Raw genomic sequence first — 17,608 nt, 5'->3', positions numbered from 1 at the left:
AAATGTGGCAGAAAGTCAAATATTAAACATACCAAGACAGCACGGCCAGGCACTAAAACACAAGCTGCCTGATCTATTGAGTATTTACAGTGGTTTCTGGTTTTAAACCAGATATTAGAGACCTTGCCAGTGATAAATGTCACATGCAGACACCCCGTCACAGGGACAACAGATACTGAAACATTATTAGTTAGTGACAGACACAGATCGACATTGTTACAGGTCTCTGGCAGCAACCTACACTTTACTCCGCCAATATAATTATCAATGACCAGATTAAAATCCCATGTGATGCAAGAGTAAGTACGGAGCTGTATCTAAAAATAGACAATGTGAATAGCGATGACAATTTTAAGTGATAGTAAGGCTGTTTACGTTGGGATTCCACAAGACTCCGTGCTCCACTCCCTGTGGTTTACATTAAAGATTTAGATATAAACGTAGAAGCAACTAGGAAGAAGTTTGTAGATGATGCTAAAGTTGGAAGCGTAGTTAAGATTTCAGGAACAGAATGCAGACTTCTGGAGGACAGGCTGCACCTGTGATAAGAGAAAGAGTGAATAAGACCAGGAATACAGTCAATTTGAGAATTGTAAGGTCATGCATTGGGTGAGGCAAAGGCACCTCATGATAAATGGATGGTTGTGTATAGGATGACAGGGTGATCTTGGAGTGCACATCAACAGATCCCTGAAGGGAACCCGAAGTGACCAGGAGGGCAAAAGAAAAGCTCAGCCTTATTTGCTGAGTCTCATGACATTTTAAAACTGTATCATATAGCAGGTAGGCATTACAGGTGGAATGTAAGGACACCAGAGAGGATCTCATCACGTTTTCAAAACTTAATATTTACACGGAACTTGAGAATTTCTTGGTGATATTGACCAGCTGAAGTTGTAACCTTGTAACCTGGATGCTAAAGAAGGATTGAATTGTAGGTAACTTCCGAGGGGTCCAAAGAGGATGAATATAGGACACAATATGGGACAAAAATAGACATGCAGCCACTCAAGCAGCACATGTGAGGCGAGGAACCAGTCAATTTCTGGGTCAGGGATCCTTCCTCAGAACCTTTAGAAGGACCACTCCAAGCAGAGGGGTCAGTAACTGGGGCAGAGGTTTAACGTGGTAAATGGAATTGGAAGTATATTACCAAAGTTCTTACTGGATGGTAGAGCCAGGGACAATGTTTCCCCTGGCTGGGTGGTCTGAACCAGGGATAGGTTGGGTTGGTCATTCAATGCAGAGGATGAGTGATTTTTTGATATTATGGAAATTAAGAAATACGGCGCTTGTGCAGGAAAGTGTTACCGAGGTAAAAGATCTGCCACGATCTTCCAAACTGCCAGAGCAGGCTGAAATGGTCTAATCCTGTCCCACTATCATGCATTCCAAAGCAAGTTTTTTTTCACCCAGGTGTGATGAGAACACTGTGTGAAGCTCTGATTGCCACACGACAGGAAGGATGTGTTTAAGTCAGAGACCGTGCAGAAAAGCTTCACAAGGAAGTTATCTGGATTGGAGGGCTCGAGTCATCAAGAGAGATTGGATAGACTGCCGTCTTTTTCCTGGACTGAAGAAGGCTGCGAGACGACATGATAGAGGTATAAAAAAATGAGAAGAGGCATCGATAAGGAAGATAGCCAGTCTGTTTTTCATGGCAAGGTCAGTAAAGCTAGAGGCCATAAATTAAAGGTGATATGGATGTGGTTTAAAATAAATCTAAGGAGTAACTTTTTCACATAAGCTACATGATATATGGAATGAGTTGCCAGAGGGTATGGAAACGGGTATAGAAGCTACATTTAAGAGACATCTGGAGGGGTACTTGACTTGAGCAAGGCGTAGAGGGATATGGAATAAATGCAGACAAATGGGGTCAACATGTGAGCATGATGGTCAGCAAAGATGTGGTGGGCTGAATGGCCGTTTCTATATCATTTGACAACTAGGCTGGAACATGGTGCCCAGATAGCAAGTGGAGATACAATCCCATCATGTTTTATAAACTACTTGCTTTAGTATTTGGTGCAACAATCTTTAAGGCTGCAAACCACAGGATGGGAAGACACAAGAAGACAATGGTTTTCTCTTGTGTTTAACAATTTAGTGGCATTGTCATTGATATCCCTCGGAGAGTAACTTTAACTAAGTCTGCAAAGCACACCTGGACAGAGCAGATTCCCAAAGCAGTAACCGGCTGTCCCTGCGATCACGTGGGCCCCTCGGCCTGTGCACTGGATGTCCCGTATCCGACCTCCGGTCCCTGTAGTTGAACCGCTGAACGGAGCCACGCCTGAAACAATGAACGACATCGACCCAATGAGATAAAGCATTCAGAGAATCCCACTTTTCTACCCACAGGTGACGAGAAACCTTCTGCAATGTGGTCACTGACATTTAACACTGACTGACCTGTGGGGAAGTTGTGCGTTTCTGCAGTGAAGATTACATGCCTCATGGCTTTGTGAACCTCCATGTTGCTGGCTTGGGACCAGTGGCTTGGGTAGAGACACTCAACACTTCGGCCTTCAATGGCACTGTGGTGAAAGGTAAACCGTGTACACCAATCAGATCTTTGATCCCACAGCTCCCTCTGTACCTTTAACAGACTGGTCAACATTTTTCCTCCCAATTCCACCCATAAAACCCTGCCTCATACTTCCCGCTTATTCTCCCCAAGTCGTCTCCACCCCCCATTTCCTCTTCTTTGCACCCCAGTCTCATAAGTGATGTCCTCTCCTCCTACCACCCCCTCATTCCACATTCCCTTTCCCCATCAACAACCGTTTCAAAATTGTCTTCTATCCCCACTGCATGAACTCTTCCCTCATTTATTTAATTCCTCTCCCATTATCTCACTCATCCCTCTGCCTTCCCTTCCCCGCACCCCTCCCATCAACTCATCATCTTGTCTCAACTATCTCCACAGTCCTCAAACCTCCCATTCCCTTTTCCCCAAACAGGCTCTCCCTTCTTCCTATTCCCTCCTCCTCTCAAATCTACCTCCCATTTTCCCTCAACCGCTCATTGGGATATACCCTACAATTTCCTCATACCTCAATTGACTTACTCTTCTGTCTCTGAACTGCTCCTCCTTCACCTCAACTCTGCATTCCTTCCTAGACTCCTTCATGTAACCTAGTTTTTATCTGACTTTTCATTGTTTGTCACATTCCTTCATTCTATTCTAATTCTCCCATAACTTGGCTCACCTGCTGTTGTCACAGAATTTGATAATGTTGTTCTTGTTGCTATAATCCTGCGTCTTCATGATCATATCGAAGAGACTTTGCTCCTTGACTTCTCCATCTACCACTAAACACCCTTTGAAGAACCAGTGGCGACTGTGTTCACTGCAAAAACAAACCTACTTTACGGAGAACTACTTGTGAAATTCCAGCTTTACAAACCATCAAGGGGCTGGGAATTATCAAGACAGAGTGGGGATAGGGAGTGGGTGGGCGAGTGAAAGAATAAATAGAAAAAAAGGAGGCACCTTTGCGAAAGCATCTTAATATAACTTCTAAACTCTCACACAAGAGGAAACATCCTCTTCTCATTCTGTCAAGAACCTGCAGGATCTGGTGTTTCATGCAAGTCCTCTCTCACTTTTCCAAACTACACTTTGGATGCAAGTCTAACTTCTCTAATTATTCCTCATAAAATGATCTGCATATTCTCAGTTTTGTAAATCTTCTCTCACACCTAAAGGATGCAAATTCATAACTTCCAATGTATTTACATTCTTCCTTAAAGTGAAGAGGACAAAGTACTTATCGATAAGATACGATCTGACTGAAGCATAACTTGGCTCGCCCTTGCACAAAGCTACACTCTTTTAAACTGACCAACTCCGCAGTACTTAATCAAAGGGTGCAACTGCCTCCTGGAACAAAGCACCCTAATGCATTGATGTTGTGGTTTTCACGGATTTCAGTGATTTCAAACTGCTCCTTTGTCAAAGTACAAAACATTTAGTGTTGCACTTCTGCCACAGTCTTTAAACGGTGGCTGTTTCTCCTTCTCTGATACTGCCTGGTTTGCCAAGTGCTTCTGGCACTTTCCGTTATTACTTCAGATTTCCAGTGTCTGCAGTTCTTTTGATTTTCATATTATCTTCCTCGCCAGACCCATCCCAATTTCATTTCTTCGTAATTATAAAACGGTCTATTTATATATGTTCGTGCTGAATTTTAATCTCGTTTCAACCTACCCGGTTTTAATAAACTGTATGCAGTACATCATAATTTAGATCGCACCTCTCTAAAATAGAAAGAAAAATCTGCAATCTTACTTGCCAGATTATCCCAGACTGTCAAATTAACTCACTGAACCAAAAATAAATTGATTATTTTCAACCCAGTGGTATTTTCTTTAAATAGAAAGCTGCTGCTTTGCTCTTACTCCACTGAAATCCCAGACTTAGTCCCTACTTCATAGACACTGCACTGTCTCTTGCCATACAGGTCTACAGGGACAGAAGCGGGCAAGTGGAGTTACTTTGTGATTAACAATCACAGGGCCATAAGAATAAGGGTAGGGCAGTGAAATTAGTTTAGGGTTGACACAGGGCAAAAGGTCTGTGGGATTAGTTTGGGATTCAACAAAGATAGACACAAAATGCTGGAGTAAAGCCCCTGTCCCACTTAGGAAACCTGAATGGAAACCTCTGGAGACTTTGCGCCCCACCCAAGGTTTCCGTGCGGTTCCCGGAGGTTGCAGGTGGTTGCTGGAGGTTGCAGGTAGTGGAAGCAGATAGGGAGACTGTCAAAAACCTGCGGGGACCGCACGGAAACCTTGGGTGGAGCGCAAAGTCTCCAGAGGTTTCTGTTCAGGTTTCCTAAGTGGGACAGGGGCATTACTCTGCGGGACAGACAGCATCTCTGGAGGGAAGGAATGGGTGACGTTTTGGGTTGAGACCCTTCTTCACACTCATTCATTGAGATTCATACAGGGCTCTATGATCAGAGGAGGACACTGATTAGTCAACATTGACAAGGGTTTCGTTTCACCTGTTGGATTGGGCCAAGTCGAAGCACTCCACACTAGTGGGATTCCGGCCCACCTTTTGAAATAACCTTGTATAAAAATCCAGATCCCAAGAGTCGAAAGCCAAGCCTGTGGGAATCAGACAGCAACCATCAGCTTCAAAGAGAAGACATTATCACTGGGGTTAACACAATGCAGACACTTCCCCACCCTCTACATAAATCTCAGGACATTCACTTGCATTGTTTCTCGATAACTGTAAGGTGTTCCTGCAAGCTTTTTACAGAATGCTCATAGCTTGGAAGGAGGCCATTTGATTTGAGTCGCTCCATGCCCCATGCATCAGCTCCCACACTCACCCAGTTCACGGTTAGCTTTCTCCAGCGCATCCTTCCCCCTGTTCACCACGTCCACTTCATACACCTGCGACGGGCTGGTCAACACTTGGAAAGTTTCAATGGGTCGCTGATACACGCACTCTGTCATCCGATCGTAAAAGGCAGCAACCAGCTCACCCGAGGCAGCTGCTGCCAACCTCTCCGAATTATGGATCTGCAAACATGCAGCAACATCAACAATCAACACAAAGGAATGGGGACACATTATTTCACACAGGACCTACACAGGTGATATGATGCGTAGGGAAAATGCCATTGGACCAGGGAATGGAGGAAATTGACACAAATTGAGACATACCCAAACTCGGTGAGAGAGACTGTGCCAGGAGTCTAGTGTTGGGTCTTCGGGTGTCTGTTTGCACATCTGGGGCAGATGTGCCTAGGAACTGGTATTGGGTTCCTGGGAACATAGGTCTATGCACCTGGCGCAGACCGTCTACAGGTACCAATACCTCTTACCTTCAGCAGATATCGGCGAGAGCACTCAACACGATCCACCTCAGTTAATCCTATGGAGTGGCAGATGGACACGGCATTTGTCGACCAGGCTGTGGAGAAGTTCAATCTGAGATACAAAAAATTTAACAAGTGTTCTGTCAGCATGCAATCAGTAACCAGGTTGCGAAACTGAGGGATCAGCATCACAACAAGCACAGGCTCCCAATATGTATGTACTCAGTATCATTCCTGTGCACAGATGTACTTACTTCTATGAGACTCTTCTGTACGTGGGTAAACACACATGGAACTACCCATTTACAAGCCTATGTTTACAAGGTCACTTTCACATCTATAAAATGAGCAGCGAAACATCCAGTCACTCCGGCTCACTCAAGGGCCTGTCCCACTTGGCCGTCATTTGCGTGTCACGCAGATGGCGCGCAAAGATTTTGTACATCACAAAATCCTGCGACGAGGTCACTGCCTATGTCATCGCGCACCATGCGCGTGTCACGACGCGCTCGTCGTGCATCGTGACGCGTAAATTATGTAGCGTAAATTACGCGCAAATGACGGCCAAGTGGGACAGGCCCTTCAGTGACTAAACCTGTACCTGCACACAACACACACAAAACTATCAGACCACCAGATCCATCCCCTGACTTACCTCGGTCCAATCTCCACCAGCAAGTCCCCATCGTGCTCATTGAGTAAGGTTTCTGTAGAAATGTTCTCAGGTTCGAATGGATATTTGAAAATCCATACGAGCTTCTGCCTGTCCTGTGGAGTTGGGGAGACTGGAGCTGAGGGAAGAGGGGACATATGGATTAGGGGAGATCTATGCATTGTGTGAGGTGAGGTGTAGGGAGGGAGAAATGTGTGTGAAGTATTGAGTTGGGATGCAGTGCGTTTGATGTCCGTGAAAGGGCATGTCCTCAATCATAACTCCCCGATACAATGCAATTTTCACCCCAACACCCTGCTCCCCTCCCCAACACCTTATCTGCTACATATCATTCCCCTCAGTCTTTCACTGACTGGATAGCATGGGTAGCATGGAACAAAAAGCTTTTCACTCAGTACACATGACAATAAACTAAACTAAATCGTTCACCCAGACATTTTGCAGCCCCATTACACAAATGATGGATCCTTGGTTGAGCAGCAGCTCACAAACCAAGACTAGGGACAAAGTCCTTGTTCCCCTGAACAACTCCCATTCCCTAATTGTGTCTGAACCTTCATCCAACTTCCTCCTAACCCACAATCAAGACATATTATACCATCCTCCCCAACTCATCCGCTGATGCACAGCCCATCCCCATCCCCGTCTCGTTTCTCCCTTCATGTTCCCAGACAGCCAGCATCACTCTCCAACCACAAACCCACCTGTCCAGTTCACATTGAAGCAAAGCTCTTGAGTTACACGCTCAATCTTCTCCACATTATGGATTCCAGAGCGGAATAGACTCTTCCCCACTTCCGACAGCAGGACCTCCTTGGGGCTCGTGTAGAAATGCAAAACAACCATTGGGGACTGAAAAAGAAAAAGGCGATTGGATTGCAAGGTCAAGACGCCTACAGGGTACCAAATGTAGGGGACCAGGAGGCAGAATGGATGGCAGGAGATGGGGAAGAGAGGAAGAAGGTGGGTGATGGGCAGCAATTTGCCGTATGCACAAATACAGTGAGGTTGAGGTACAATGAAAACCTTGATGAAACAAATAACTGCACATTCTGATTTACAGAAAAAGATGAGGTATTGGAGTAACTCAGTAGGTCAGGCAGCATATCTGGAGAAAATGGATAGATGATGTTTCAGGTCAGGACCCATGCTCGAGTCTGAAAAAGCGTCCCAACCCACATCACCTACCCATGTTCTCCAGAGATGCTGCCTCACCTTCTGAGTTACTCCAGACTTTGGCTTCTTCAATTAAAAATCTTACTTGCAGCAGTAACATAGATGCAGTTTCTTGGTTCTTGGTCCTCCAAAAATATTCCAAATGGAATTTAAACTGGAGGCGGGCGCAGAAGGTAGTAGAATAAAATGCAGGAAGATACGGACAAGGGTGCAACAAAAGATGGGGAGCAAGGAAAAAAAACTGCTGGAGGAACTCAGCGAGACAGGCAAAATTGTGGAGGGAAATTAACAGGTGACATTTCAGGTCAAGACCCTTCGCCTGGATTGCTGAAGATCTCCTGCGGTCCAGAGGTATCGTCTCAATATGAAACAACAACTGTCCATTTCTCTCCACAGATGATGCCTGATCCACAGAGTTACTTCAGTCACTTGTTTTTTTAGCTCCGGTTTCTGGTGTCTGCAGTCCTATCCAGTAAGAAGAGATAGAAGATATGGTTTGAAGGGAAGGTAAAAAACAAAATCACAAACCTATAGAGACACAATGTTGTACCAGGCAATGCAAAAGCGAATACTGAACTCAACAGTGCTTGAATTGGTAACACGAGTTCCTTGTGACTAGGTCATGAGTTACTTATTAGAGGCCTAAGCTAACATCTTCGATCAGCTGAGCTACATGCAGTGAATTAACCCTATTTTTAACCACCACCCAGCTAAGAGCAAGATTCGATTGCAGAGATTGCAGAACAGCTGTTGGAGGAGGGGAGCGAATTGGGAAGGGACAGAGCTGTTAGAAGCGGACAGAACAGCAGTTGGAGTAGTAGGGAGATATTGTATCGGGGTATCGGCCGACGGCCTGTATAGGTCCGGTAAACGGTGCTCTGGCACTATTCCCTGCTGTTACAAAATGATAGGAGAGAGTGGGTCTAGTGGTATGGAGGCCAGTGGAAGAGAGGATAACGAAGAAAGTGTTGAGAAGGAGTGGGAAACCGTGGGAGCACGGGGTAGTCCCAGGAAGAGCAGCCATAAAAGAAGGAAAAACAATACTGGTGGATCGGAGAGTGAAGACAAGGAACCAGAAAAGGAAATTTCGTTAAATGTGGTGATGAGGTTTGAAGGAGAAGGAGGAGTAAAGAAGATAGAGCCATTGAAGCTGACAAACATAATCAGGGCCCAGGTTGGGGAAGTAAAGTATGCAAGAGTGCTGGAGGATGGAAACATGCTAATAGGGTGCAACAGTGAGGCTCAAGTTGAAAAGGCAATGAAAATGAACAAGATTGACAAAACCAAAATAATCAAAGTAGTGAGAGTGGGAGAACATAGAAACATAGAAATTAGGTGCAGGAGTAGGCCATTCGGCCCTTCGAGCCAGCACCGCCATTCAATATGATCATGGCTGATCATCCAACTCAGTATCCCGTACCTGCCTTCTCTCCATACCCTCTGATCCCCTTAGCCACAAGGGCCACATCTAACTCCCTCTTAAATATAGCCAATGAACTGGCCTCGACTACCCTCTGTGGCAGGGAGTTCCAGAGATTCACCACTCTCTGTGTGAAAAAAGTTCTTCTCATCTCGGTTTTAAAGGATTTCCCCCTTATCCTTAAGCTGTGACCCCTTGTCCTGGACTTCCCCAACATCGGGAGCAATCTTCCTGCATCTAGCCTGTCCAACCCCTTAAGAATTTTGTAAGTTTCTATAAGATCCCCTCTCAATCTCCTAAATTCTAGAGAGTATAAACCAAGTCTATCCAGTCTTTCTTCATAAGACAGTCCTGACATCCCAGGAATCAGTCTGGTGAACCTTCTCTGCACTCCCTCTATGGCAATAATGTCCTTCCTCAGATTTGGAGACCAAAACTGTACGCAATACTCCAGGTGTGCTCTCACCAAGACCCTGTACAACTGCAGTAGAACCTCCCTGCTCCTATACTCAAATCCTTTTGCTATGAAAGCTAACATACCATTCGCTTTCTTCACTGCCTGCTGCACCTGCATGCCCACTTTCAATGACTGGTGTACCATGACACCCAGGTCTCGCTGCATCTCCCCTTTTCCTAGTCGGCCACCATTTAGATAATAGTCTGCTTTCCTGTTTTTGCCACCAAAATGGATAACCTCACATTTATCCACATTATACTGCATCTGCCAAACATTTGCCCACTCACCCAGCCTATCCAAGTCACCTTGCAGTCTCCTAGCATCCTCCTCACAGCTAACACTGCCCCCCAGCTTTGTGTCATCCGCAAACTTGGAGATATTGCCTTCAATTCCCTCATCCAGATCATTAATATATATTGTAAATAGCTGGGGTCCCAGCACTGAGCCTTGCGGTACCCCACTAGTCACTGCCTGCCATTGTGAAAAGGACCCGTTTACTCCTACTCTTTGCTTCCTGTTTGCCAGCCAGTTCTCTATCCACATCAATACTGAACCCCCAATGCCGTGTGCTTTAAGTTTGTAAACTAATCTCTTATGTGGGACCTTGTCGAAAGCCTTCTGGAAGTCCAGATACACCACATCCACTGGTTCTCCCCTATCCACGCTACTAGTTACATCCTCGAAAAATTCTATAAGATTCGTCAGACATGATTTACCTTTTGTAAATCCATGCTGACTTTGTCCAATGATTTCACCACTTTCCAAATGTGCTGCTATCCCATCTTTAATAACTGACTCTAGCAGTTTCCCCACTACCGATGTTAGACTAACTGGTCTGTAATTCCCCGTTTTCTCTCTCCCTCCCTTCTTAAAAAGTGGGGTTACGTTTGCTACCCGCCAATCCTCAGGAACTACTCCAGAATCTAAAGAGTTTTGAAAGATTATTACTAATGCATCCACTATTTCTGGAGCTACTTCCTTAAGTACTCTGGGATGCAGCCTATCTGGCCCTGGGGATTTATCGGCCTTTAATCCATTTAATTTACCCAACACCACTTCCCGGCTAAACCGGATTTCACTCAATTCCTCCAACTCCTTTGACCCGCGGTCCCCTGCTATTTCCGGCAGATTATTTATGTCTTCCTTAGTGAAGACGGAACCAAAGTAGTTATTCAATTGGTCCGCCATATCCTTGTTCCCCATGATCAACTCACCCGTTTCTGACTGCAAGGGACCTACATTTGTTTTAACTAATCTCTTTCTTTTCACATATCTATAAAAACTTTTGCAGTCAGTTTTTATGTTCCCTGCCAGTTTTCTTTCATAATCTATTTTTCCTTTCCTAATTAAGCCCTTTGTCCTCCTCTGCTGGTCTCTGAATTTCTCCCAGTCCTCCGGTATGCTGCTTTTTCTGGCTAATTTGTACGCATCATCCTTCGCTTTGATACTATCCCTGATTTCCCTTGTTATCCACGGATGCACTACCTTCCCTGATTTATTCTTTTGCCAAACTGGGATGAACAATTTTTGTAGTTCATCCATGCAGTCTTTAAATGTCTTCCATTGCATATCCACCGTCAACCCTTTTAGAATTAATTGCCAGTCAATCTTGGCCAATTCACGTCTCATACCCTCAAAGTTACCTTTCTTTAAGTTCAGAACCATTGTTTCTGAATTAACAATGTCACTCTCCATCCTAATGAAGAACTCAACCATATTATGGTCACTCTTGCCCAAGGGGGCACGTACAACAAGACTGCTAACTAACCCTTCCTCATTACTCAATACCCAGTCTAAAATAGCCTGCTCTCTCGTTGGTTCCTCTACATGTTGATTTAGATAACTATCCCGCATACATTCCAAAAAATCCTCTTCCTCAGCACCCCTGCCAATTTGATTCACCCAATCTATATGTAGATTGAAGTCACCCATTATAACGGTTTTGCCTTTGTCGCACGCATTTCTAATTTCCTGTTTGATACCATCTCCAACTTCACTACTACTGTTAGGTGGCCTGTACACAACACCCACCAGCGTTTTCTGCCCCTTAGTGTTTCGCAGCTCTACCCATACCGATTCCACATCCTGCAAACTAATGTCCTTCCTTTCCATTGCGTTAATCTCCTCTCTAATCAGCAACGCTACCCCACCTCCTTTTCCTTTCTCTCTATCCCTCCTGAATATTGAATATCCCTGGATGTTCAGCTCCCAGCCTTGGTCACCCTGGAGCCATGTCTCCGTGATCCCAACTATATCATAGTCATTAATAGCTATCTGCACATTCAACTCATCCACCTTATTACGAATGCTCCTTGCATTGAGACACAAAGCCTTCAGGCTTGTTTTTACAACACTCTTACCCCTTATACAATTTTGTTGAAAAGTGGCCCTTTTTGATTTTTGCCCTGGATGTTCCGGCCTGCCACTTTTACTTTTCACCTTGCTACCTATTGCTTCTTTTTTTTTTTTTTTTTTTTTTTTTTATTAGAAGTACGGTAAATTACAATAACACACAACACATATATCTTAATACATTTTTTGTACCGCTTCATTTTTTTTTTTTTTTTTTTAAAGCTTTAAGAAAAAGATAGAAGTAAGGAAAGTAAAGAAGGTGCGCAAGAGTTGTGAAGTGCAGAAGAGTGTTGGGAAAAGAAAGCCCCTTAGAAAAGAAGTTAGAGAAGGAAGTAAAGTAAGAAAGTAGACCCTAGAAAAGAAAGAAAAAGAAAGTAAGGACAATCGCTCTATTATAACATTAAACTCCGCAGAAAGACTACCAACCAAGTCTGTTTTTGTTGTTTTATCTCCCAATGCCAGGTCCTGATACCATTTATTTATTTATTTATTTATTTAAAATTACTATTGCACCTCATGCTTGTAATAGGTCCATAAACGTAGACCACGTCTTTTGGAATTGGTTTGCTTTATCTGCTAAGAGGAATCCTACCTATTGCTTCTACCCTCATTTTACACCCCTCTGTCTCTACGCTCACACATTTAAGAAACCCTTTCCCTTTAACTCCATCCTCCACTAGCCCATTCGACACCCCACCCCCCTTATTCAGTTTAAAACCACCCGTGTAGCAGTGGCAAACCTGCCTGCCAGAATGCTGGTCCCACACCTGTCAAGATGCAATCCGTCCCTTTTGTACAGTTCCCCCTTACCCCAAAACAGATCCCAGTGATCTAAGAATCTAAATCCCTGCCCCGTGCACCAGTTCCTCAGCCACACGTTCAGGTCCCGTATCTCCCTGTTCCTGCTCTCGCCAGCACGAGGAACTGGAAGCAAACCGGAGATAACAACCCTGGAGGTCCTGCTTTTCAGCATTTTTCCGAGCTCTCCAAAGTCACGCTGCAGAATATTCATCCCCTTCTTTCCGACATCGTTTGTGCCGACATGCACTACCACTGCCGGATGTCCGGAGGAGGGCAGGGTGTAAAGGGGTTATCTATGGAATCTCTCTCAAAGTTAATATGAATGAACTGGTTCAGGAACTCAGGAAGAGATGTGAATTAATTATGAATGCCAAAAGAATGACCAAAGGAGCAAAGAAAGAGGAAACTGAGTCAGTCCTGGTCGAATTCAAGACAGAATCCCTTCCAAAAGTGGTCCATTTTGGATTCATGCGATATAGTGTAAGAGAGTACATACCCAAACCAATGAGGTGCTTCAAATGTCAGAAATTTGGGCATATAGCTAAAATGTGCAAGGGGGCGAGGAAATGCGCAAGGTGTAGTGGGGGCCATGAATATGGTCAGTGTGGAGAGGGGGTCAGACCAAAGTGCTGTAATTGTGGAGGAGAGCATAGTGTGGCTTACTGGGGATGTGAGGTGATGAAACGCGAAGCTGAAGTACAAAACATAATAGTGAAGGAAAAGGTCTCCTATGCAGAGGCAGCAAAAAGGGCTGACCCTACAAAACAGATGAATGAAAGAAGGATCAGGAGGGAGCAAGATGTGGGCATAATGGAGACAATAAAAGAAAAAGAAAAGAGTATATGGAAAGAAAAGAAAAACCTGGTTATATTTATAGCAGGAGTAATAAATGCGACAGCAGAAGTAAAATCCAAAACAGAAAGGATCCAAATCATTGTAAAGGCTGCAGTCCACCACTTGGGCATGGCAGGATTGAAGTGGGAGGAAATACATGATGGTCTCAGTATCCAGGCGAGCCAAGAGTCAACATGTGTGGGTTAATAATATTAATGTTAATCCTACAATGGAATGCACGAAGCTTGTTAGCCAATGGGCAAGACTTTAAGCAATTCATAGACAGTAGGAAGGAAAAAACAGATGTCGTATGTATCCAGGAAACCTGGTTGAAAACAAGTTTAGATTTTGTTCTATATGATTATGTTGCAGTGAGATGTGATAGGGGAAATGGGGGAGGAGGGGGTTGCGCCACTTTCATCAAAAAATGGATACCATACAGGGTATTAGGAATTGGGCAGGAACCAGGAATATGTGGTAATAGAAGTGTGGTCTGAGAGGAGGAAAATAGTGGTAATAAATTACTATAATCCATGTAAGCGATTAGAGGTCAATAAGTTACAGGAAGTAGAAGGCCAGAGCAAATCTAATGTTATTTGGTGTGGGGACTTTAACGCACATAATACATTATGGGGCAGTGGAAAGTCAGATAATAATGGACAGGCAATTGAGGAATTATTAAATGATGGTAATCTAGTATGTCTAAATGATGGAAAGAAGACCAGGGTAGATGTTAGGACAGGGAAGGAGTCTGTGTTGGACCTTACACTTGTTTCTAATAGGATTGCTGCTAAATGTAACTGGGAAGTATATGAAATGGGTACCATAGGAAGTGATCATCATCCTGTGCTATGCAAAATAAATGTTACTTTAATTATGAGTAAAGAAAACAGAAGTGGACGATGGGTTTTTGGAAAGGCTAATTGGGAGAAATTTAAGGAGGAAAGTGATAAATATGTAAAACCGATACAAGAAGAGACAGATATAGAAAACTTTGAGAATAAAGTGTCAGAAGGTATCAAAAGAGCAGCATTAGTTTCCATACCTAAAAGTAAAGGAAGATCAAAAAGGAAAGCTGTGCCGTGGTGGGACAATAAGTGTAAAGAGGCGGTGGTGAATAGAAACAGAGCATTCAGATTATTAAAAAGAACTCATAACTACCAACACATGATTAATTACAAACAGGCTCAGGCAATTGTAAGGAGGACTACAAGACAAACAAAAAGAGCATATTGGAGGAAGTATTGTGATTCAATTGGAAACACAACACAGGTAGGGGAGATATGGGAGATGATTAAATAAATGGAAGGTGATAAAAGGGAGTGGAGTTATCCTATCCTAACAAATGGAGATCAAACTGTAGTCTCAAATAAAGACAAAACAGAACTAATGGTTAACACTTTTAGTAGGGTTCACAGCTCCCACAACTTATCAGATGAAGGAAGAAGAGGTAGGGAAAGAACAAGAGAGGAAAATGTTGAGGCCTTACAAAGGAAAGGTATCACAGAGGACAAGTACAATATTCCATTTAATTTGGGGGAGCTAAAGAGAGCTCTAGCCAAGTGTAAGAACTCAGCCCCAGGGAAGGATGATATTTGTTACATAATGATAAAGCATCTAAGTGAGGAGGGACTCCAAAAGATACTTGCACTATATAACAAGGGGTGGGAAGAAGGGCGAATACCGGAGAGGTGGAAGGAAGCAATCATTGTGCCTATTAGAAAACCAGGGAAAGATGCAAGTAATCCAGTAAATTATAGACCTATAGCTTTAACAGCACACATGTGTAAACTGATGGAAAGAATGATAAATGAAAGATTAATGCATCTAATGGAAGAAAAAGGTATAGTGGCTAATTATCAGAGTGGATTTAGAAAAGGGAGAGGTACTAATGATCCAGTTCTGTGCTTGGAAGATGATATAAGGAAAGCACAAGTCAAAAAAGAATCTGTAGTTACCATATTTTTTGATGTAGAGAAGGCTTACGATATGTTGTGGAGAGAAGGTCTTCTAATAAAGCTGCATTTAATGGGAGTAGGAGGAAATATTTTTAACTGGATAATGGATTTTCTCAACAGTAGAAGTATACAAGTTAAAATAGGGTCAGACATCTCTAGTAAATGTGTAGTCGAGAATGGAACTCCCCAGGGAAGTGCGATAAGCCCGATCCTATTCTCAATCATGATCAATGATATATTTACAAACATTCAACCAGAGATGGGGCGATCGCTCTTTGCAGATGATGGCAGCCTATGGAGAAGGGGGAGGAATATAGATTTTATCGTGGAAAAAGTGCAGCAAGGGTTAGCCCAGGTGGAAGTGTGGGGAGGGAAATGGGGTTTTAAATTCTCTATAGAGAAGACAAAGATAATGGTTTTCACAAGGAAAAAAATTAAAGAGGTTGTCCAGTTAAAACTATACGGCAACAATTTGGAAAGAGTAAAAGATTTCCGTTTCCTGGGAGTTCATTTTGACTCCAGATTAACATGGAGGGTCCACATTACAAAAATAATTGAAAAATGCAAAAAAGCCATCAATGTAATGAGATGCTTGGCAGGTTTAGAGTGGGGAGCAGATGTACTATCTCTTAAACATATTTATGTATCACTGATCAGATCCAGACTAGAGTATGGCAGTATAGCTTATGGGTCAGCATCTAAGTCAGTGTTGTCCGAGTTGGACAAAGTCCAAGCGGAAGCTCTAAGAATCTGTATAGGAGGTGTGCGGACGTCACCTGTATGTGCACTACAGGTGGAAACTGGGGAGATGCCGTTGAGACTGCGCCACAGACAACTAATGGCTAATTACTGGCTAAGCCTTAAGGGCCATGGAGAGAACCACCCAACAAAACAGGTAGTACAGGAGTGCTGGGAGAGAGGGGTGGCTCAGTCTGGAAGCTTCGGCTGGGTTGGAGGAGTTGTGGCAAGGGACATGGGAGTAGAGGACAAAGAGTTCTGCCCTACAGTATTGTGGCCATCTGTGCCAATATGGTTACTGAACATCCCAAAAGTTGATCTGGAGATATGGGAGGCAAAAAGGAGGAACAAAAATTCAGACCTAAAGACAGAATATAATAGCCATATCGATAATAGATACAGGGAACACCTCTTAATTTTCACAGATGGATCAAAGGACCCAGTAGCTGAAACAACAGGGGCGGCTGTGGTAGTCCAGGGGATGAATGTTGAGCTTTGCAAAAGAACAAATAACTATTTGACAGTATATACAGTGGAACTGTACGCTATTTTGATGGCAGTTCGGTGGATGGAACAGGTGCAACCATGCAAAGTATTAATATGTAGCGACTCATTATCTGCAATCCAGAGTATTGGGTCTGGTGCATCCCATAGGCGGCCTGACCTAGTGTATGAAATCCTACTACTATTAAGCCAAGTGACAAGGAGGGGCAGTGACGTGACTTTGTTGTGGGTCCCAGCACACATTGGTGTTCTAGGAAATGAAAAGGTGGATAAATTAGCAAAGGAGGCTTTAAAAAAAAGAAACATAGAGGTAAACTTATAATTATCCAAATCTGAAGGAAAACACATTGTGTGGAAGAAAATAAATCAGGAATGGCAACAATACTGGGAACAGGAGACAAAGGGGAGACACCTCTATTCGCTACAAAACAGAGTGGGCATTACAGCAAGAAGAGGGGGGAACAGGTAGTATTAGCAAGATTGAGGATAGGACACACTCACCTGAACAGCACATTAAAAATATTGGGAAAACACCCTACTGGGCTGTGTGAGGAATGCCATCAGCCGGAAACAGTTCAGCATGCCCTAATTGCATGTAGGAGATATGAGACAGAAAGAGGAATTATGACCAGTGAAATGAAGAAAATTGGAGTGACAGAAATATCAGTAAAGAACATTCTAGAGTGTGGAGGGAAAGGAAAAGGAGTAAAGGTGTTGTTTGATTTCTTGAGGGCCTCTGGCCTTATAAAAAGGATATAATGTAAAGACATGAGTACTGTGGAATGAAGCCAGAAGGTGGCAGCAATGCAACATTGCGGATGCCGGCTGCCGTAAAACTCCAAAGAAGAAGAA

At 43.6% G+C, this 17,608-nt stretch overlaps 1 protein-coding gene across 4 annotated transcripts in view; it reads right to left on the bottom strand.

Annotated features, from left to right (window-relative positions):
• pfas (phosphoribosylformylglycinamidine synthase) overlaps positions 1–17,608 on the bottom strand; it is a 43,885-nt gene that overhangs the window by 25,420 nt on the left and 857 nt on the right. For all 4 annotated transcript variants that reach the window (XM_033040866.1, XM_033040864.1, XM_033040862.1 and 1 more), the window contains 8 exons: positions 7,221–7,368; positions 6,499–6,634; positions 5,850–5,955; positions 5,352–5,544; positions 5,016–5,121; positions 3,216–3,356; positions 2,416–2,540; positions 2,168–2,296 (listed from right to left, as the gene is read on the bottom strand). In XM_033040866.1, coding sequence (XP_032896757.1) covers positions 2,168–2,296; positions 2,416–2,540; positions 3,216–3,356; positions 5,016–5,121; positions 5,352–5,544; positions 5,850–5,955; positions 6,499–6,634; positions 7,221–7,362 — 1,078 coding nt within the window. In that variant the 5' untranslated portion in view covers positions 7,363–7,368. The remainder of the gene's footprint in view (positions 1–2,167; positions 2,297–2,415; positions 2,541–3,215; positions 3,357–5,015; positions 5,122–5,351; positions 5,545–5,849; positions 5,956–6,498; positions 6,635–7,220; positions 7,369–17,608) is intronic.

The sequence above is a fragment of the Amblyraja radiata genome, chromosome 22 (assembly GCF_010909765.2).
Source record: "Amblyraja radiata isolate CabotCenter1 chromosome 22, sAmbRad1.1.pri, whole genome shotgun sequence".
NCBI classification, from domain to species: domain Eukaryota; kingdom Metazoa; phylum Chordata; class Chondrichthyes; order Rajiformes; family Rajidae; genus Amblyraja; species Amblyraja radiata.
The sequence above is the reverse complement of the archived record's forward strand: the minus strand, read 5'-3'. Positions and strand labels throughout refer to the sequence as shown.